General features: G+C 39.0%; 1 protein-coding gene and 1 long non-coding RNA gene across 2 annotated transcripts in view; both read right to left on the reverse strand.

Moving 5' to 3' along the window:
- The window catches only part of LOC134796812 (uncharacterized), a 293,974-nt gene that overhangs the window by 222,297 nt on the left and 47,632 nt on the right, over positions 1-24,045 (reverse strand). The gene's annotated exons all lie outside the window — the stretch shown is intronic.
- Positions 1,266-12,908, reverse strand: LOC134796704 (nuclear RNA export factor 1). The gene is made up of 10 exons (XM_063768878.1): positions 12,722-12,908; positions 11,996-12,598; positions 11,256-11,446; positions 10,532-10,641; positions 7,568-7,604; positions 6,471-6,721; positions 5,691-5,859; positions 4,865-5,029; positions 4,228-4,379; positions 1,266-3,484 (listed from the first exon to the last, which is right to left on the reverse strand). Exons 1-10 carry the CDS (start codon positions 12,777-12,779, stop codon positions 3,385-3,387), a joined length of 1,836 nt encoding a protein of 611 aa, XP_063624948.1. The 5' UTR covers positions 12,780-12,908; the 3' UTR covers positions 1,266-3,384.

The following is a 24,045-nucleotide window of genomic DNA, read 5'->3' on the forward strand; positions in this document are numbered from 1 at the left end:
TCATACTATAATGAACAAATCATTTTAAAATTACTGCAGTTTGTTAAAAAATGTGTGTTTTTGTAAATATTGCAATCTAAATGATTTTCGCTAGGGGTTATTAATCTTCACACATGTAAAGTCTCCGATTGCAAGTAAGTCCTAAGGAAAAATATCATGGCCGTAGGTCTATTGGGTACTTCAATTACTGATTTTGCGAAATTGCCTTGTCTTGTTTGGTTTCCTCGCATTCGATATGAAAAGTAGAGTGTTTAACTCGGGTGAAAGGCACCATTTCCGTCTCGGACTATTGGCGCTCTCACTGCGTTCGAGCGCCAAACTACCTCGACAGAAATGGGTTCCTTTCAACCCTTGGTTAACAATCTACTATAGTTAGTCAACATTCAAGTGCAGCAAAATCTATCTTAGTTTCGACCTTTAGTTAGTTGCGCATTCTAATTTGGGCCTTAAATTTCACAGAACTGAGTCTGAATTGCTCTAATCCATACCTAGACCAGTCGTTGACAGTCGACCTAGAAACTGCGTTGCTCCAGACGAGATTTAGAACTGTTGACCGAAGAGCTGTTATCTACGATGGTAAACATCTCAAGACGTGACAGTTCACAAACATGAGTATAATCAGAACCTTGATATACCCCACATAAGTAGTTAGTTACGAGTAGAATACCTATTGAAATAAAATTCAAACATGTGACGTTCGAAAAGTCTTGGTTTTGACGGTGGTGAATAAGAAATTCTAGAGTCTGACCAAGCAAACCCAAAATGTCATATTTCTATAAAAATGCTATTACTAAAAAGACACTTCCACACTTTGTTCCCTCCAGGTTAGTGCAGAGTTAGTTTAGAATGACTCTCTTTACTTCTATAGTCTCCAGTTTGGTGTACATACTGTGCCTGCCTACTATAAATTGACACCTCAGGCTATTGTGCGAAGTGCATCCAAAATAAATCACTTTTAGAACATGTAGTTGTACTGTTCCGGGCCAAGTTTTCATAACATAATTAATTATCATTGTTGTAAAGAGTGTAAAATTATGGTGACCCCGTCACACCATCACACTGTTTTTCATGAGTCACAAATTATTTAGCCATTTTGAGTTATCATCAAATACAAATAAAATCTTGACTATGAAGTTCAGGTCCCTTGTACTTACAAACAGTAACACTCCTAACTGTACATCGGTGGACCTTATTACAACAGGCATAAGGTCCACCGATGTACAGTTAACAGTGTGGGCGATAGTACAGGATACATAAATAAAAGATTATGTGCTTATAAATTAGATTTAATCCATCATCATTATATACAATTGAGATAAACTCAGCATCACTCCTAAGCCCCGCCCGAAGGAAGCCACAGCAAGCAGAAAAGGCGATTACTATTCTACAAGATCTCACACGGTCTCTAGGTTACCCACGTGTCTCCTCTCTGTCCCACAACCAAAGGAACCATAGACCAAGAAATTTCATAGAATCAGCAAATGTCTATAAAAATACAGCAATGCAACAATGGTGTCAGTTCAAATTCATGGCGATATTCCCAAGCATTGAACGAGCGACTAGCCCACGTGGAGGGGTTCCGTCGCTTTGGCATGGGCAGGGTCTCCAACCCTGTACGGACCCCTGATCCGGGGTTCCATCGACCAAGCATTGTTGGACACCAAGACAGCTGTAAGACACGCGCCAAATGTCAGTCCTGTGGCTCCTTAAATCCCAATGTGATAACCCTATTTATGTACAATGTTATCAAGTTTTTTTTTATTAGTAATCTTTTAGGATAACTTCTTTTAACTAAAGACAACTAGAAATAAAATTTCGATCATGCTTCTTACAGCGCTACAGTAACGTAGACTCAGTCATATTTTGATAAACACAATGTTTTGAAAGAAAGTTATACAATAATATACTTGTAAAGGCACTAAATGTTAGTTTTACTATGCAAGTTTATTCTACCACTCTATGGCAGAAAGTATTTTTTATTGTTTTCACATATTATTTTACATACACAGAATTAACTTCAGAGAATGACAAACATGTGTTAGATCTAAACCACTTGGCAGTTTGAATATTAAATTATTACATTTAGTAATGCACATACAACAAAAATAGTAAACATTAGATTTAAGTTCGAACTTCTGAATTTTCAAACCGTAAGACATTTTTTCTAAAATAAATAATACGAATTTCGATCAGATTCATGGTAACATTTGTAACATACGATCTCAAAAGTTGATTAGCTACCTAATATAACAAAAATCCTAATTTGAAGAAGGAACTAAAGATTATTATATTTCCTTGCAAATTGATTGCGTCTTGTAACATATTAATTTATTAACATATGATTTAAAATCAGTCTTACTATGACATATAAACGATGTGCTTTTACAAAGATATTAGGACATTTCTTTAACCATTACAAAAAACTAAGAACTTATTATTTCATACAACAATGTACGAATTAATACACTAAACAACATCTGTATCAAACAAAAAATAAAATGATTAACTGAATTAATTGCAAGACAAATGCCTTATTAGTCAGTTTGCAATGAGCCATTTTTTTCTTTTTTTTTTTAATGCGATTGGCGCTGTTTCTTTCATCTTTTCAATTATTAACTTTTAATTATAATTTTAAACCGCGACAAACGTTGTCAGAATTATGGTCATCTTTTATATGCAATTTTAAACGGGTACTTCTAATTAGAAATATGGAAATACAAAATATGTTTATTGTAATTATTATCATATGATCATGTTCAATAGAACTGATTAGAAGTACCATCATAAAATATGTTTAAAATAATCTTAACAAAGTGCCGTTAATGCCAGAAATCACAAAACATTAATTTTCATAAATCTAAGTACAATGATTTTAATTGTAGTTAGTTTTAGTTTTATATTCCATAAATCTAAGGATCGTACTTCATTTGGGTCATCTATTCGCAAATTATTTTGCATTTATGTCAGAGAAAACTTAAAAAAAGCCAAGTGAAATGCCATCCTTTATGAAGACAATGACATAACCAGTTTCTCACCAAATTCATAGTTAAAAAGGCTAGAGCACACCCACACACACGCACACCTAGACATGCACGTGCGCTAAAATGTTTGAGCCGTGCACGTCTACGTATCCTGTGTGCACAGGCCTAAATTTTCATTCGAAGAGCTATAACTACGGCACATCACTGTACTAAATGTTCTGATTTTATCTAGTTTTGTATGTCCAGTTATAGTCCTTCAAATACCTAAACTCAAACACAACTAGTCACAAATACTCTCAAATTCGTAATCTTAATTAACAATATCTAAATTCGTCTAACAAAAATATGAATCTCCTTAAACTATATGTACAGTAGGCACAGCCTCCACGTGGGTTCCGGAACTTCACTTGACGAAGGCTTCAGGCGGTATCTTGCCTTCGGCGTGTAACTGGTTGAAGATCAGCAGGGCTCTTTGGTAGTCCCAGCCGGTTTCTTGTAGGCAACTGAAAAAAACAACATTGTAAGCAAATCTCCTTAAGTATATTTTACCATGGACGTGTGCATGAATGTACAAGTTTTGGTGATATTTGTCGCGTCAAGGCTATGAAATACTGTGAAAAATTTTGCCCTTATAAGGTAGAGGGAATATATTTCCCACATGATTGTGAACATCATTTCAAAGTGAAATGAGTATGATCAAACGCAAGCAAATTAAGATATTGAAATCTGCTATATAGCATGTACTTAGAGCTTTTAGTAACTGGAGACGCCTTGGCTGTCATTTTCTGTACAAAACAGTCAGCCGATTTTTGCGGGGAAGGGGCACGTCAAATGTATGGCTATGTGTGCATGATTTGTACGTAACGTATAAATAGCCATGTTAGATACACGTCAGTCCATACAAAAGTTTGTACAATTGTGCAAGGATTTTGGCAGAGGGGTAAGCTCTTAAAGGCGACTCCGGTTATTAAATGCTCTAAGAGCATATTCACTAGACAAAGGACAAATCAGCTGGATAAATTTGCTGAGAACATTTTGAGGAGACAAATTTGCCATGTCTGAGAAAAGTTTACGCCAATTCTGCTTAAAAGAATAGTGAAGTGACATGATAATGTACATTACGGACATTATGAATGAAATCCATTCATAAAGTTATCATGCAGATTTGCGGCTCCGTGTACCAACAGCATACAGCCGACATATATGAATACAGTTTTTACAATAGTTCATAGTACACAGGTCTTACTTCATGGTCCAGTGTTGGTTCATGCCGGTCTGCTGGCTCAGCATATTGAGCAGCGCGGCTCGGTCGTCGCCCGGTGCTGGGGCGGCCGGGACCGGCTGCGCCGGCGCCGGGGCCGGCGGTACGGGCGTGCCGGATGAGAAAGCTTGATCTTCCTGGAAATTAAACGTCCAATTCAAAGATACTGTGGCAGAAGGTTATTCATATATAATTCTTCCTAAAATATACCTAATTTCGTATACAGATATAAAACCGGGGACTACAGCTACAGCTAGAGTTTAAAGCGCATTGAAATGAAGCAACAATAAAAGTTTGTTTGTTGTACGCTGGTCTATACATTACTGCGTCTAACCTGAACTTTGGTGGTGTTGGTGATGAACAGCATGTCATTCATGACGCAGAACCCGCCGTTGGTGTTGGGCACGATGACGAAAGTACAATGGAAGGAACGGATGGGGGTGCTCGCTACGCTGGTCTATACATTACTGCGTCTTACCTGATCTTTGGTGGTGTTGGTGATGAACAGCATGTCATTCATGACGCAGAACCCGCCGTTGGAGTTGGGCACGATGACGAAGGTACGGTGGAAGGAACGGATGGGGGTGCTCGCTACGCTTGTCTATACATTACTACGTCTTACCTGATCTTTGGTCGTGTTGGTGATGAACAGCATGTCATTCATGACGCAGAACCCGCCGTTGGAGTTGGGCACGATGACGAAGGTACGGTGGAAGGAACGGGTGGGGGTGCCCGCTACGCTGGTCTCCTTGAACACGCCGTTCATTACTAAGACGATCATGGTCGGCTAAAAGTTAAAGAGAACATAAGGTTTATTAAATGACAGATTAAAATATAACGAGCATGATGCTCGCACCGGAGACTCGCACTTTTTCGAATAATAGGTAATTGTGTATCTCACTATCCCAAACTGAGGTTTTTTGTGCCAGCATGAGAACAGTCCTACTAATTTACTACCTTAATGCCACGATTTAAATATATCGTAAAGGCTGAGTGAAAAACTAGTTACGGATGCACTGAAAATCTTAATTTGGCTGCCATTTGCCATATTCCCAAACAAGCATGTAGGGTCAGTGACACATACTAGGCCTACTAGGGTATCAGGAGCCTATTGCATAACAATTTGTAACTTAATTATGTTAACGGAGCTCTTTGTATAGTAATATGAATTGGAAAAAGAGTTGTATTCATTTTACAAGTTACAATTTGTTATGCAATATTCCCCTGGTAGAATTGCGACTATTATGTGTTACAACTTACGAGACAGTACGTAAAAGACTCGAAGCTTCAAAGATAGCAAACTCTACTGCTAATTTCCTCGCGTCATTAAGACGTGGCCGTGGCCTAAACCACACACTAAACATAGTGAGTGAGTGAGTCTTGGATGTAAGTTAGTTTATTAGACCCTGTCAGAGTTACTAAGGCAACATAGTAGAGTAAGCACTTACAGTGAAGACGGGTAAGTCCACAGCGAAGCCCAGCAGGTCGTGCTGGGTCTTAGGCATTTCGGAGAGGAACGACACCACCTGCAGCTTGCCCGTGCGCAGGTAGCGGCGGCGCGAGTCTCTGTCTTGGATGCGGATTATGTTGCGGCTGTTTGTTATGAAGCTGGTTAGTCTGAAACAATATCGTATGTAATTAAAATGTGGCATACAAAAATGTGGGTAAATTGGAGCAAGAAGGGTCTTAAAGACTCTAAAATTGAAGACCTGGTACTTGATTTAAGGGGCTTTGCTTGCCTCGAGTTTTAATAAAATTAGTGTTTAATAACCCGGCAACATTTGTTCATACAGGGACTGTCATCATCATCATCATCATCATCATTCGCTTGCCCTTATCCCATTCATTTGGGGTTTGGTTAACGCTTAATAAGACATCGAAGTGTCAGAAATTTGGCAAAATTGAACTATACCATTTTTTCATAAAATCTAAATCATGGTGGTAAATACATGCTTTAAGGGTTAAAACTATGATGAAATCTACTTCGCAACGAAGAAAATACTAACTTGGTTCCCGCGGAATTACTCCTCCCATCATAGGTCAGGTAACTCGCAGCCATCGACATAGACGCGTGTTCGTGGTACGCGTCCAACAGCGGCTGCCGCGAGTCAGTCGTATATGGCGAAGTACTGTGTCAGGAAATCGTGGACTAGGTCCTTGCCCGCCTCGTCCACTAAGGATTGTTTATTTAATTAAAACTATGATCAAATCTCGCAGAAAATACTAACTTAGTCCCCGCGGAATTACTCCTCCCATCATAGGTCAGGTAACTCGCAGCCATCGACATAGACGCGTGTTCGTGGTACGCGTCCAACAGCGGCTGCCGCGAGTCAGAGTCGTATATGGCGAAGTATTGTGTCAGGAAATCGCGGACGAGATCCTTGCCCGCCTCGTCAACGAGGAAGGATTGTTTTCGAGGTGGTAACGCGGAGTCTTCGGCGACGTCGAAGCCGATCACTGGAGGGAGGTCCACGCCGTCCTGGTATTGTACAATGTTAGTCTTAGGTTTGGATGTAAAGCATACTTGACAAGGTAAAACCTTGAGACAACATAACAGGATCAAGTTTCTACTTGGTTGACGTAATATTTATATTATATATAAGCGCATGTTCGCAGCGTAGCCGTTACAACAAATTTTAATGCATTTATAGCCCAGTTGACAAATCTAACACACTCAAAAAAGTTATAATTTATTCCATAAAATACTAAAAATGTGCCATAGCGTCCACGACACGACAGTGCGCTAATATCAGTTATTCAATTGGTTGTTATTTGTTAGTCATAGTTACGTACGTACGGTTGCCTCATGATCCTGAAGCGGACGCCATACACCTACTTACTACAAGTCTTAAAAAATACAAATTTATGGTCTTGTAAGGTGGATAAATTTTTTCTTGCTGTTTGTCCCATCAGCCAGGTGGAAGACAACAGGGATCACAGTTTATAAGAAAACAATGTTGTTACATATTCTACTAACGTGCTTAGTAGAGGGCCGATATTAGAACGAGTTTATTACCGAAACAAAACATTTGTATTACTTTAACTCCTAAAAATTGGTTCTAAAGAGTAACCCAGGAGACGTAACCAATGGTAACAAGTTGTAAGAAAACGTTGATCCACTCCAAGTCAAAGAAATATACATTGAGTACATGTCAAGTTAATCGTCAACATAACCATTCGCATCTTTTTAACAGTGTTCCAGAAACGAATGCTTTATGCCAGACATATGCTTGACAATACCGATAACATTAAAAACAGAAATGTACAGTAAGTAAGTAGATCTTCCATATTATAATTTAAAAACATTGTTACAATTCCAACTTACCAATCTGACGAGTTTGGGGAACTTCTTCCGCACATCGCTGGAGACAAATAAGATGGCAACTCATGTCAATGAAAGCCTCTGAAACTCTCATTCACACGTAAGTATTAGTCGGCATGAATGACAATGACACAGATCAAAGCACTGACGTATATCTAAGGCTGATGGCCTTACGAGCAATAAGAATGGGGCATGAATGGGGCCAGTACAGCGGTGTGCCACCGCTACAAATCGATTGGTTGATGAGTTCGCATCACGCGCGCGATTGGTCGCAACTAGTCGTGTTAGACTGCACGATTGGCCCGAATTCGTGAGGCACTCCGCTGAACTAGCACCATTCTTAGTGCCTGTAAAGCCCGTCCTTAGATTTACGTCAATGGATCAAAGGTATATCACACAAGCTGGCAAGAATGGAATAAGAATATCTGAAAGTGTAATCCTGACTAGGGCATCCAGGTTTTTTTATGGACCAGTCCGAACCATTTTTAAATGTCTGGTCGGACTTTTTAAATAAAAAAGCTGGAAATAAATCTGTCTTGTGAAGTTTAGGACCTGGTAACCCTATAAAACGCAATAACGCAATATAAATTCATTTTACTCATTGAATCAATTCATGCCAGCTTACTCGTGAATCTGACTTTAATCCAAAAAGGGCCAGTAATAGAAGGTAGGGTAAGATAGAAGTATGGGGTCCTGACATTATGACAAGCAACCTAATTGCAAAATCATGCGCACTGTCTATAGTGACACTCCATCTGTTTTGCAATTAAGTCACTTTTCATTCACATAGAAAACTGCACATAGTTGAATGAAACATGGCCATGGTTTCATAAAAATTACAAGCAATGCAGGCGTTTAAAGATCATTACGAATGTGCTTGGCGTCCTTGTCTATATTTTTTATGAATCTGTGACCAGCGGGCGCAGCACGGTTCCATTTTTATCGACTATCACTATGCGCGTCCCTTTCGCGCTTACATACTTGTTAGAACGTGACGGGCATGGCGACAAGGGATAAAAACGCGACCGTGCTACGCCGCCTGGAGTGTATATGAAAAACCTGTCACCTAAACAGTACTATCAAAGTGTGACTTAAACTTAAAATTTAAACATAACCAATCACCAAAGAAACCTTGTGAAACACCTGTTTAACAAGTAATTTCTGGCACTACACAAAATCATTAGAAAATATTTAATATAAAAAAAATTTAGAAAATAACTCATTAAAAAAGTGTGTAGTGTCAGTCAAATTAATGGATGGCAGACAAGTAGTTACAAAAATAATTCTAAATGTAATCTATGTAAGGCCCCTTTTGGATATCGTTAATTTAAATAAAAACATGTAGTCTAAGAATTGTCATCACTCATCAGCCAAAAACAATTGATGTATTTCAATCAATCCAATGTAAATTCAAAGCAACATAGTTCTGGTAACTATACTTTGTAGTCTTAAATTTAGCATTTAAGATTGTGACCTCATACCCCTATGTGCAAGTTGTGCATTGAAATCATGCATTATGCAACAGATGACCAACATTTCAAATCATTGTGTAAAAAATATATTTTTGTACTTTATTTCTGCAAGTTTATGGTCACAACATTCTGCAAAACCACCAGAGCTATTTCCGAAAACTGGTGACAAACACAAATAAATGTTACATTTTAAATTGTTTATATTTCAGACCTGTACAGAAAATTAAGAACATAGCATTCATATGTTCATTCATTCCTGTTCCTAGCTCAGCATACCCTCTAATTTATTTTATTGAGTGCTTATGTAGCAATACTTTAACAGGATTCCTAAATATTTCATGTAGGTACATTAAGACAATTCTGAGATGTCTTTTAACCTAGTCTAATTCCAAAAAAAAACATTGATATTTAAGCAATGCTGATATCCTTGTCTTTGTTATGTCAAGTCAAGAATATAGTTTAACAATTAAATGGAATAGGTTTTAAATAATTAGGTAAAGTATCAAACATATAAGTCATGTAACACAGACTACTAGGCGAGCAGATTGTAATTGAATACAAATACAACCCAAAGGTCTTTGTTTAAGGTTCCGTCACACAAGCCCGCATAACGCGCCTGTGTGACAAAGCCTTTAGAACTGTATCATTAAATTGTAGGTCTACCATTTAACTGTGGCAGTTGGTGAGAAGTTATTATAGCCTGCTATGGACTTATTGAAGTCTTGGCTGCGTGAAACTGATTTGAACAATACAAACTTAAGTAAGTAAAAATGTATTATATTAACTAGTTTAAAATACGGCTAGCTTCCTTTAACCCTTTACCAGGCTAAGAGATATATATTTCGCACATACGGCACTTCAAACATGTGTTCTATTTTCGATGAGTACGACTGACATTTGATTGTCATTTTTGAAATGTCAGCTTGGTAAAGGGTTAACAAATGCCTGAGATAAGTGGTAGACCCGCAATTTGGCTCTATAGTCTGTCTGTACACAACATATATTTTATATGGAACACAGTTTTCCATAAGACTTCACTACATCAGTAACAAGAGCTAATCTTTCCTTGGATTTGTCCTAGTTTGGTGCCGTACTGAAAACTGGACATCCAGAGACACCCCTGGACACTTTTTGAGTCTTTGTAGTCCCACTATTTTTTTTATAGGTTTGCCATTGACCTAAGGGTCATGGACCAGTGTTCGGCACTCCCACTTCCTTATGCGGGCAGGATTATATGGCCTTTGGCTGTCTTTAGTTGATGGCAGCCATTACTAAGGTGTTGTCAAAAAGTTTCGAAATTTCCACATGGAAAAAATTTGGTATGTTCTCATATTTTTGTACGGGAATTAAAAATTCCGAGAACTTTTCTACAAGTTGCATTTCTGTAGCAACCCTACATGCAACCCAAAATCCCTATGAGGATGTGTTTGCCAAGCATTCAAGCTCCATAACAAGCATTCCCTTCAAGACCTGCAAGTGTTCGGATAAATATTACCTGACATATATGTCATGGTCATTACACCTGGTGACCAGTGGGTTTCCTTTGAGGTACAGCTCCACAAGCGGCAGTGACTTCAGGCAATCAAGTGATCCGATGTAAGGTATCTAAAATAAGTAAAATAACATATGAGTGACTTAACATAACTTTCTGGTAAATCCATCTGGCAGATTATGCGATTTTGATATTAAGAAAAGGTAATAGGGTAGATATTTGCTGAGAGGCTCGAATGGATTTTCCCTAGTTTGAAGTTAAGGGACACATATTGCGGTAATATTATAACAAATTAGTAATGAAATTACCTATTGTACTTTGCAATCTCTGAAAAACATTTGACAAACTATGAACCTAAATATTATAATTTCCACCAATACTACAAGAAAGTATACAGAACAAGTGCTCATGCTCATCTGAGAAAATAAATTTAACTACTCATTGAGACAACTCTTAACATCCCAGAAACAAATGATGGTGTAATACAGATGTAATCTCATGTCCATCTTTGGTCTCCATCCTCGGACCCCATAATATGTTTCATATGTTTTTTAAATCATATTTTATTAAATAAAAGTAAGCAACATAAATAATTCATGTGATGCAATGTAGGCTTTTGCAGTAGGTTTATATCCCATATGTTTGATATCTGATAATTTGATAAAGAAACAATTTTGTAGTTCAGTGTGTGAGAAATAATATCAAAATATAAAACAGAACTACATACCTTGTTGTCTCCCAAATACAAAATCTTCAGACTCTTCAATTTGTTTGCTAGGATTTTCAAGTGTTCAATTCCATGCATTTTGTTGTCATTAAGATTCAGAGCTTCCAGGTCCGGAATGTTCTCGGCCATGATGTCTATGGCTGCCAGCATTATTTGTGGACGGAACAGTGCACAAAATATGTCTGCTAGGTCTGTTGAAATATATTAATATAGGTAAATTTGATAAACGGCAAATTCCATGACAAGAATATGCAAGTTAACATTTCATTGCATGTTTTTTGAATATTTATTATGCATAAGGGCAATAATATGCATTAACCATTTAACTGCCATAAAATTTTCCATTGAGCATGGTCATGTCACCAGCGGTACAAAGTTACATGAAGTTTTGTCTTGTTTATCAGACCGTGGTGAAATGAGCCCGATTTTGTGTCTTAAATATCAGTCTACGGCAGTTATAAGGTTAATTTATGGGTCTCCAAACTTTTAGAACTCAGAGCCATGGGCAGGATTATGGTTCCTTTTTCCAGGGTCTGATTATATGGTAATTGGCAATTTTCGCAGGCCAAGCAGGTTTGCAGACTAGGTCTGGCCCGCAGACCAAAGTTGGAAAACCTTGAGTTAATTTATCTCTACATACAAGCTACTTGTTATCCCTAGATAACACCCAACACTTGATTTTACTGAAATGGTAATGGTGACATGCATTACTAATAATTGGGAACTATTTTAATAATTACCTGGATCAGCATGGAACTTAGTCAAGTCTAATGCTTTAGTAGCAGCATTATATCTCTTTGCCATAACAAGCTTCATCTTTTCCTTCATCTCTGCATCAATTTGTACATTTGGAGCAGTATTCCGGACCATGACAACCAGCTTAAAGCCATCAGACATTACAATCTTCCTGTCTGTATGAAATAGTTTCTCTGCAACTTTCACATCATCCACATAAAAAACAGCAGCATTGCCATTGATTTTGTAATAGTGGGGTATGAACACTTCTGGTGATATGAAGCCTAGCAAAGCTTTTAATATAACCTCTTTAGGATGCTTGCCTCCATATGGAATGACAATTTGGTACCAGGGAAGCGGACCTGGTATGAATCTTCTAGGGCCACCGGGACGGCGTGGTGTTGGCGTCAGTCGGCCTCCACGGCCCCTAAACCCGCCCTTACGGTTGTTCATGTGTCCGGGACCCCCGGAATTGGCCCCCATGTCAATATCGTCATCGAGTAATAGTTTAGGGTCATTAAAACCTCGGAATTTTCCTTTCCCTTTAAACGCTCCTGGCTTGAAACTGACGCGGCGCGTGAGATTACTGTGCGAGCGATCATCATGTTCTGAAAAAATATTTTCATTTAACTTGCGTATAAAGAGAACCTATGTAACACTATCACACTAGATTTCGTAAAATGTATTCACTATTATATGTAACCTTGGAAAAATTACAGGAAAAACCATACCATAATGGTCAGGACCACTTCTCACATTTCTAGGTTTTCCACCACCACGCTTCGGCATTGTACAAAAATTAATAAATATGCACTTCGATAAATCCTCACGTAATAATTATACGTATCAACAATATCATTAAATGTGGAAACAATGTAACGTAAGCAGACAAAAATTAAAACGCCACACCGCTGCTCACAACATGCAAAAGCAAAGACCGACAGTCACAGATTAAAAAAACTACCAACGTCAAGGAAATATACTACCAACACCATAGATGGTAGATTCATGAACAAACAAACAAACAATCTTTTATTTGCAAAAAAGGGTAACATTTACAGATCCTAATGTAAGTATATTTTCTATGGGACGATAACCCCTCGCGCTTACATTTTTTAAATTTGCCACCTTTTTCTACTGATATGATTTGCTTGACCAACTATAAACAGTATTTTGTTTCACCCAAAGCCCCAACGTTGTCTGTTCTCTTTGACGGCGCAGCAACTAGTAACACTTCTCTCTCCTCGCCCTTTTAAAAATGCTATTTGACAAAAAAGGACAACCATACTGATAACAAGATGACTTCAATCAAGGTGTTGCCGTTATATTTATTTGCGTATTTATTTTTGCGGTGGGAGGGTGGGAATATTAATTGCATGTAAAAATACGCAAGTAAGTATAACGGGTTAGCACTGATTGACTAGTACGTTATCTTTTCGCGGATTAGCAAAGTAATATTTTGGTTTTAATTAGTATGGATTTCCGCAAAGTAACGCCTGATTCTATTCACTATAGTTGAAATGCTAATGGATAATGAATATATTATAATATTATTCAATTATTGCGGAACACATATTGTAGTAGGTAATTGTAATTGTAATAGGGGATATTATATATGCAATGTTCTGCCGCCAGAGTGCAGCACTACCCAGTGGCGGTACTTCCATACAAGCCCAAAAGCCGGGCTTGCCTTACCGAAATTACGTAGTAATAAGATCAATAATCGTTATAGATTATTTTTAAACCGCGCGCCAAATGAACCCGTATTATTAAATTCAAGCCACAGCGCGCGGACCGCGGCGCCAGCGTGTTGCAAATTTTTGCCACGGTGGCGCCTCGTCCGCGCGAAAGAAATCAGGCGTAGGATGTTCTAGCTATCCTGCTCCCACTCGTCGGCTTGCAACCGGGCTTGCTTTTTCGTCCCGCTCTAGGCGCTCTTAGCCTACAAACCGCCATAGAACGATGTAACTATTTGTTGGTATGTATAGCAATTTTATAAGGAGATTTAAGCCTGGCTTTTGGTGTGAAGTTAGCTGCATAAGTTCGCACGGGCACGCGTTTACTTCAGGTGTATTATTATTTAGTCGAGTCGAAAGTAACGAAAGCTCAATTTATTTAAGTGAATTTGAATTAAGTAGTGAATGTGGATTTATTCGTTTGTTGTGACTTTTATAAGTGTTAACAATTGATGAAGTTGTTCCTTGTGACGGTATGAGATGCGTCCACGTATTACTCAACGAAGGCAAGGTAAAATCGTTTAACTTTGTAGAAAAACGGGATATCATGTCCGCGCCAAAACTAACACCCGACTTGTGTATTCTCAGATAAGTCAGTCGCATTAAGAGAAAATTTTGTACAGCCGTTTACAAAACACAAGGATTGTTGGTTTACTCCAATAAAGACGTAATTAGAGTGACCGAGAAAGATGTAAAAGTATATATGCCCTGTGCGCTATGATTACCGCTCGCCGCGATACGCTAGCAAATTCATTTGAGTCTAAAGAGTGAAATTGGACATTTATTACGAAAACATATCTTTCGGCTTGCCTTACTCCGAAACCCTAGGCACGCCACTGGCACTACCGACTCAGTAAATTCATAGACTAACTTATACATCCAGCCTCCCGAACAAGCCGGTTTCCGAAAAGGCTATAGTACCATAGACCACATCCATAAGCTGCGGCAAGTTATACAGAAGACCGAAGAGTATAACTTGCCATTATGCTTAGCGTTTGTGGACTATGAGAAAGCCTTCGATTTGGTGGAAACATGGGCGGTGCTTGAGTCTCTTCAGCGATGCCATATTGACTATCGGTACATCGAAGTGTTGAAGTGTTTGTATAGTAACGCCACCATGTCGGTCCGAGTACAGGAGTAGAGCACGAGGGCGATTCCATTGCGAAGAGGCGTAAGGCAGGGAGACGTTATCTCTCCGAAACTGTTTACTGCCGTAATGGAAGACGCCTTCAAGCTCCTGGAATGGGAAGGACTTGGCATCAACATCAACGGCGAATACATCACTCACCTTCGGTTTGCCGACGATATCGTAGTCATGGCAAAGTCGATGGAGGAACTCAGCATGATGCTCGATGACCTCAACCGAGTTTCACAACGGGTGGGCTTGAAAATGAACATGGACAAGACGAAACTTATGTCAAATGCCAATGTTGTGCCCATCCCAGTCTCTGTTGGGATCTCGGTACTCGAAGTTGTTGACTCGTACATCTACCTAGGACAAGTAGTCCAATTAGGTAGGTCCAACTTCGAGAAAGAGGTCAACCGCCGAATCCAACTCGGTTGGGCAGCGTTCGGGAAACTACGTAATGTCTTTTCGTCCGACATACCTCAGTGCCTCAAGACGAAAGTCTTTAATCAATGTGTGTTACCAGTGATGACTTACGGCTCCGAAACGTGGTCTTTCACTATCGGCCTCATCTCAAAACTCAAAGTCGCTCAACGAGCTATGGAGAGGGCTATGCTCGGAGTTTCTCTACGTGATCGAATCAGAAATGAGGAGATCCGTAGACGAACTAAAGTCACCGACATAGCCCACCGGATTAGCAAGCTGAAGTGGCAATGGGCAGGCCACATTGCACGCAGAGAAGATGGCCGATGGGGTCGAAAAGTGCTCGAGTGGAGACCACGGACTAGAAAGCGCAGCGTAGGACGTCCACCCACAAGATGGACAGACGATCTTGTTAAGGTCGCCGGAAGACGCCGGATGCGGGTCGCTTCCAACCGGCACGTATGGAGGTCCAAGGGGGAGGCCTATGTTCAGCAGTGGACGTCTTATGGCTGAGATGATGATGATGATGATGAACTTATACATACTGTGCCTTAAACTGTTTTTTGACAAATTTTCACAGACAATAAAATATGACATTGATGCATCAAGGCGGTTTGTTAACAAGGGCCTACCGGTAAACGCGAAAATCAAAATTTAGTTATCTGCCTCTTTATCGCTCGAACATGCAAGAGTGATAGAGATATTAGATAACGAAATTTCGATTTTCTTGTTTCGCGGTAGGCCATGTGATTGACGTGACGTGTGATGTGTCAATGTGGTTTGTTTACTGTATGTGCCACAAAGGTGCTACCTACGCAGAGCTTTGCCTAATATTCCCTATTAGCCTTTATTATGGAGGATAGTTGATACATAGTATATATTAATTCGGTTTCATAACTTTAACTTCAACTCGTCCTTTGACGTAGGCCTCCTCCAGAGCTTTCCATTTGTTTCTTTCTTTTGCTGTTTGCATCCATTTACCTCCTCCTATTCTTTTTAGATCATGCGACCATCTAAACTTTTGTGGACCACTCTTTCTTTTATTGTATGTTGGGCACCACTCTACAAGGTCCTTTGTCCATTTATCTAGGGTTTCTCTCATCATATGGCTTGTCCAGGGCTATAACCGCGAAAATCGAAGTTCGCAAATTGCGGGCATTTTTCTCTGTCACTCTAATTACGCCTTCATTGGAGTAAAAGAGAAAGATCCCCGCAATTTGCGAATTTCGGTTTTCGCGGTAGCCCCTCAGCGCCATTTTTGTTCTTTTATTATTTTAGATATTGTTTTTGTTTTTGATTTTGCCTTGATTATGGACAATTTGACCCTCTAAGTTTTATATTAAGTATGCTTCTTTCCATATGGTTCTGACACACATTAAGTTTTTGGTGCTGCTTTTTTGTAAGTCCCCAAGTTTGGCAACCGTAAGTTAATACTGGTATTATACAACTATTGAAAACTTAAAATTTCTGCCTTGTTGGTATTTCTTTTGCCTTAAAAACTTCTTTTAAATACCAAAACTTTCTCCATGCGTTTGTAGTTCTTTTCTTAAGTTCCTTATCTGTCTGGTCTTCAGGTGATATTATTTGCCCAATTACGTGCCAATAGCAAATATTTATGTATTGTAATTAAAAATCTGAACTTCCCATTCGTTCCCTGCTGGGGCGTGACGATAAAATCGTGATCTGATAACCACGATAAAGAATAAAAGCGTTTATTGTTCATTTTAGGTATCGTTAAACCTTTCAAGTAAAATTAAAATTGCATGAAATGTCGACAGTTTATCGATATGACTTTATCGACATGGCCACAGTCAGGTGGATTCACATTGTTAATCGTACATAAAACAAAGTCCCAACAGTGACAGCTCGCTCAGACTCCGTCTTTAGGTATATTATGTCTATGGTTTCACCTTATCAGCTGTGTACAAACAGCATGCAAATCCATAAAGGCATCTTAAAAATAATTACATTTGAAAACGAACTTTAAACAACTTTAACATTTTATTAAAATTATCAAAGTTTTATAATTACCTACAGCCATTTATACAACGTGTATTTTTAATATGTTAAGTTAACCCGTCAAATGCCTAGTCCCGTATACGTTCCAGACAATTTGGACTGTAATTTACAATTTGAAGGTCTTATTTTTTACTGATTATCATAATTGGACCCGGGTATGTCCTTAAACTACGTCCAAGACCACCGTCAGCAGCGTCCCTCAAATTCGGTGTACTCGACTGCGATCGCCAACCCGCCTGCCAAGCGTGGCGATTATGGCATTCACCCCCCCATAAAGGGGGAGGTCTATGTTCAGCAGTGGACGTCTTATGGCTGAGATGATGATGATCATAATTGTATGTAAATATTTTTTAAGTAATTGATATTTAATCACGATGTATAAATTTGAAAATTATTAAAACCTGACCAGGGGCCAATTTATAGAACGGTATTACACTAATAACATTAGTCCACGAACTGTCAAATCGTATGGGTTACCATGACAACACACTAATAGTATTAGACTAAAATACCGTTCGAGAAATGGGCCCCAGTAATATATGATCAATTGATCATTGTCAAGAGAGCGCTGTTATTCTCATTTATATAGCAGTTCAATTAGCAGGAGATCTAAGGTCCCGTTTTCTAAGGGGATCTTGCATTTTGGAGACAAAGCAAACCGCTTGGAACAGGTGTTCCTGTGCCTCCGGTGCCTCCGGCGCGCCTCACTCTAAGCTTTATATCTGGATACATCTCGCAACTATATCAAGTTTGGTGTCATTTTCGTATAATTCGAGGATGAAGAATTCATTTCTGTGACTAAATTTTCATTCACCCATAACAAAAATTCGAAAAATTCAAAATTCAAAAAAAATCTTTTCGTTTTTTTTTTCGAAAATCATCTACAAAATTTTCTCTAGAAAAAAAATACCTGTGAATAGCTCAGTTATCTTACTATACAGAATAGTGAACTTGTCAAACATTTTTTTTCATAACTCTGTTAAAAAAAATGTTTTGAGTCGCGCGGCGTACCTGCATTGTAAGAGCGGTATGCAACGTTTAGGATTTTTAAGTATGTTTAGATGATTTCTGATAAGTTGTTATTCTTGTGGTGGTAGATTACATTAATAAATTACTTCTGGACGTGATATATATACAAATATAAATTAAATATATAAATAAAGATGTTGGGAAAACTTTCGCTAATAGAGTTAAGTATTATAAATGTGAAAAAATTAACATAGGAGATGTTTGACAAAAAATGCGGGTTAAAATAAGATTGTTCCTAATTGCCATTACATGCCCATGGGACTGTGCATTAGGTTTTTTTTAACGCAGTTGCACCTCCCTACGTATTTTGTTTTGCAGCGGCAATGAATAAACTCTAAACAAGCAGCAGCCGCCGCAGGTAGGCTTGTCCATATGGGCTCCCAATAACCATGTTGTTTGGACCAGCCTCAGTCAGCAGGGCATGGTGGCTGTTGCTGAAGGGCTATAATCTGTCCCCCAACATAAACCAAATCCTACACCGGAACATGCGACACAACTGAAAACCGCCGTGTCGCCGAAATAATTTCTGCACCTTGTCAACCTGGTTGACAAGGTGCAGAAAACCCTAGAGGAAAAGCAAACCCCTCTAAGTGCGTTCCTTGATGATGAAGGTGCTTTCGACAATACGCCCACAAAGACCATACTCAATGGTATGAAATCAAAGGGAGTAGACGAAACCAACAGATGGGTACATAGCATGCTCTCGAACAGAGTATGGCTACTCTGTTCGAGAGCATGCTCTGACCATCAATACTATATATAGAGCATGAATTTTATTCCACTAAAGGGTGCCTACAAGGAGGCGTTTTATCCCCACTATTATGGACCCTAGCAGTGGACCAACTTCTTGCAATCATGTCAGGCCAAGACTTTGATACACAAGGATATGCCGACGTCCTTGTAGTCATCGTCAAAGGCCCTTGCCTCAACACAATATCCAACCTAATGCAAGGAGCTCTAAACACAATATTCAAATGGTGTAGAGAAAATGACTTGTCCATTAATCCGAGCAAGACTGTAATAGCCATTTAACCATTCACAAGGAAACGGAAGCTTGATAAACTCACAAAACCAAGACTTAATGGACAAATAATACCGTTCTCGGCAGAGGTCACCTTCGACCAAAAGTTAACATGGAACCCTCACCTGAGAAACATTATACAAAAAGCGAAAATGGCCATGTGGTCATGCTATCGAATGGCAGGAGCAAGATGGGGCTTAAGACCCAAATTGCTATGTGGTTATACACAGCGGTAGTGAGGCCAATTGTCTCCTACGCCTTCGCAGTCTGGTGTAACAAAACCAGCCAAAAGACAGCAATAGACACTCTAAACAGCCTGCAACGCACGGCTTGTTGAACACTAACAGGCGCCTACTCCTCGACACCGGGAGCGGCCCTAGATGCACTGCTGGACATCATACCACTCCACTTGCAGGTGCAAAAGGAGGCCAAGCAGTGCGTCTACAGAATATGCACGCTAAACAGGTCAAAATGGCGCTCTTAGGCATTAACCAATCTAAAGGCCTGGGTTTTTGGGAATAGAACCCTTAGCATGCCAACTGATGACACGCACACCGAATGTCATCTCACCAAACTGTACACAGTAGAAATACCTCCTAGAGACAAATGGATCAACAACCAAATGTACGTCGAAGAAGGAAGCCACATCTGATATACAGATGGTTCCAAGAAAGGCAATGATGTAGGATGTGGGATCTATGGTGAGAGATCTAAGCTCAGAGCTAGCGTCAGCATGGGTACAGTGACCTCAATCTTCCAGGCAGAAGTCTTCGCCATCAACAAATGTGCGGAGATCAACCTGGATAGAAATCTAAGAGTAAGACACCAGCATATCTACATCAACTCAGACAGCCAGGCTGCTCCGCTGGCACTAGAATCCCTTGAATCAAACTCAAAACTAGTCCAGAACTGTAAAACAAACCTAAATGCACTGGCTTACTCCAACAAAGTTACACTTAGATGGGTACCAGGGCACTCCGACATTAACGGAAACGATGAAGCGGACGAACTTGCTACAAAGGGCGCATATGCAACATATGTTTCAAATTGGCAAGAAACAAGATGCGACATGCAGGTTCTGTCAAGAGTCAGAGGAGACTGCGATGCACATTCTCTGTTCTTGTGGACCACTAATGTCAAAAAGAAGTACCTACCTAGGGCGTCACGTAGTGCAACCCTATCAGGTACAAAACATTACGGCCCAAAGAATCTGGAACTTTCTGGATGCAACGGGCATTAGTAATGAACTTAAAGGGCCGTCACAATAGATCAATGCTGATCAATGCGACACTCAAGGGCCCACAACACCACAATAATAATAATAATGTCCCACGGGGGCAGCTTGTGGCGAGCTGACGGTGAGTGGCGACACCGCGGATCCCTATTCCAGAGGGCCCTGTCATGTGGCCCTCGCCTCTGTGCTTGCCTTGATTGGGCGGCCAGAATGGAGTCGCAAGAGCGGGACCTATGCTCCAGGTTGGAAGTGTAAAATGTTATAACGCCGGCGGCCTGCTGAACGGGTTACCGGGATCTGGCTACCGCAGACTCACCTCTCGACAACCTCACAGCCACTCCAAAGTGTTGCCCTGTTGTCGCACTGTGCGTGCGGCCATTGCGTCAACCTGTCATTTACAATTTTGAAACTGATTGTCACGGCAGGTGTCCGCTAGTCTCTCCCATAGCCTATTATCCAATCCATCCAACTTTCAAATCTATAGCCCATGACCTTAGTTCCCATCGCAGCACAAAAGTGCTGCACTGCAATAGTCTTTGCACCTGGCGGGGACCATCTCCGGATGTATCACATTGTGCGTTCGGGGATAGTATCCACCACATGTATCCCTTGCTTTTAGATTAAAGTGCCTTAAAGGGCCTCTGCGCTGTTGGCTTCGGCCCCACGTACGCCTCCCAAAGGTCCGGGACCCCATGGTCCCGAGATATGGAAAAGATATACAAATAATAATGTTAATTTTATCACATTTATAATACTTAACTCTGTTGGCGAAAGTTTTCCCAGCATCTTTATTTATATAACACTTTAAACTCTCGCGTTTTGTACACATATTTAATTACACAAACGGGTCTACCGCGATATAATTTCATTGTTTTTACCTTTAATTCCGACGTTTCAGCTGAGTTGCACCAGCTGTGGTCACGGAAAGACTGATGTCCCAACAAATGTCAACGGAGATATTAATAAAACACCACTAAACTACCCGAAATTAGTTTATAAAAATGTTCGGGGTAGACAAAGAAATTGCAGCTACCCGTTAAAGTTTAATGTTTATTGAATGAATGAATGAAAATCTTTATTTCAGGCAACTAATGGCCCATACATAAATACCTTAAAACTAGCATACATATTATATAAAAATATATTTTATAACTAAACTTTAAAAAACTAAACACTACATATCACATTATGGCTGCGATGCATTACGCAACCCCGCAGTGTCAGGGAGCCGGCCGCGGAACCGCCACGTTATTGTCCACGGCACGACACGCAACACTCACAGTATCCGTATCAGTCTTTCCGTGACCACAGCTGGTGCAACTCAGCTGAAACGTCGGAATTAAAGGTAAAAACAATGAAATTATATCGCGGTAGACCCGTTTGTGTAATTAAATATCTTTATTTATATATTTAATTTATATTTGTATATATATCACGTCCAGAAGTAATTTATTAATGTAATCTACAACCAGAACAATAACAACTTATCAGAAATCATCTAAACATACTTAAAAATCCTAAACGCTGCATACCGCTCTTACAATGCAGGTACGCCGCGCGACACAAAACATTTTTTTTAACAGAGTTATGAAAAAAAATGTTTGACAAGTTTACTATTCTGTATAGAAGGATAACTGGTCTATTCATAGGTATTTTTTTTCTAGAGCAAATCCTCATAGTTTAAATTTTATAGAGGATTTACAAAAAAAAATATTAAAAGATTTTTTTTTGAATTTTGAATTTCTCGAATTTTTTGTATGGGTTAGTGAAAATTTAGTCACAGAAATGAATTCTTCATCTTCGAATTACACGAAAAAGACACCAAACTTGATATAGTTGCGAGATGTATGCAGATATAAAGCTTAGAGTGAGGCGCGCCGGAGGCACTTATATAATAAGTCTGTGCGGAAAGAGAATAGTCGTAGAATGTATTGGTTCCCATACATTTCACGACTCTTCTCTTTCCGCACATACTCTACTGGTCAGGCTTTAATTCAGTAGCAAATTTTTGATAAGGGCATTCGCGGAGTTAATTAAAGTATAGAGTTGTCATATGGGTGCGCACTTTATTTCATAATTTTTGTGACTGTATTAAATTTAAACAACAATAAAAGTACATTATACAAGCGGACAACTTTTCAGTGCAGCTGGGCTAATCACCTGTCCGAAATCGCCTAATAAGCAAAACGGCGGCAAAATTGCTGTCTAATGTTATAGTAGGAGATCCCGCATATATGGTCGACCTTCACCAATACGTCTGACGGATGAAACGTATATTTTATGAAAGAAAATATGTTCCAGAACATAAATAAATAGGGTTGCCTAAAGAAATATGGTCAAGGCTATTTTTAATAAATTTTTGAAAGATAGGCAACCTACTTGATTTATATTGTACAAGTTGTATACTTATTTCGTTCGTCAGACAAATCGGTGAAATTTGATGAAAAAAAATTTTTTTTCATAAGTTTATTAAAAATAGCCTTGACCATATTTCTTTAGGCAACCCTATTTATTTTTATTCTGGAATCTATTTTCTTTCATAAAATATAAGTTTCATCCGTCAGACGTATTGGTTAAGGTCGACCGTATATCTGGGATCTTAGACTATTACGTCCCGTTCTTAGATAAGAAACATAGGTTTAATGTATATTGTACAGTAACTGTTTATTTTCTAATTTGGAATGAAAATAGAGTCTGGCTGCTGAAATATTACACAAATGTTTGGCGGGAAATTCAAAAAATCTTGGGCTGGTCACACGTGAATTATAGTTTTGAAACTAGAAAATATTTTTGATTTTCTGTGCACACGTAAGGTACCTAAGGATATAAGTTAAATATACGTTGACGTGCACTCAAAGTCAGTTCACATAATTTCTACCACTATGTAAAATACAGTCAACGATAAAAACATAATGTTAACACTTTCTCACCATATACCATTGTAACAAGGCGAAAAATTAAATGTAGTGTAAATAAACATTACACACACTCATACACACACACACACACACACACACACACACACATACACATACGCGCCCGACAAAAGAAGATACATAGGTATATATAAAATCAATAGCCTTATAATTATTATTTATTCATTGTTGAATTCTTATGTTTTGGTTCTGCCACCATATAGTTTTAGGTTTAACTTTAGTCTTTTACCAGGCCTCACTGAAAATCAGCGTCACGTTGTGTGTCCTAGGATACACAACGTGACAAGAAGCTGAATGAGGACCTTTTGGCACAAATATTTATGTAATTGAATTTTAGTTTTGTGTTATTTTATTTTGTGCTATTAATTATTATTTGTGCTAATAAACATTTCTTATTATTATTCTTATTCTTATAAGATCTAGCTCGATAATACCGTAATATTAATCTATCACCAAAAAAATACATAAGTACTACGCCAAATATGCTAAATGCAAAGTATCAAAATATTTATAGAGCACCAACCTCCTAAT

Source organism: Cydia splendana, chromosome 14 (genome assembly GCF_910591565.1).
Source record: "Cydia splendana chromosome 14, ilCydSple1.2, whole genome shotgun sequence".
NCBI lineage: Eukaryota > Metazoa > Arthropoda > Insecta > Lepidoptera > Tortricidae > Cydia > Cydia splendana.

Excerpts from the sequence above, each read along its gene's own strand:
- LOC134796704 (XM_063768878.1), bottom strand. The coding sequence starts at position 12,779 with ATGCCGAAGCGTGGTGGTGGAAAACCTAGAAATGTGAGAAGTGGTCCT. Across the intron at positions 7,605-10,531 it reads GACCATGACATATATGTCAG|CGATGTGCGGAAGAAGTTCC; the intron begins GTAATATTTATC and ends ATTTGTCTCCAG. Across the intron at positions 4,380-4,864 it reads CCAACACGACCAAAGATCAG|GAAGATCAAGCTTTCTCATC; the intron begins GTAAGACGTAGT and ends TTTAATTTCCAG.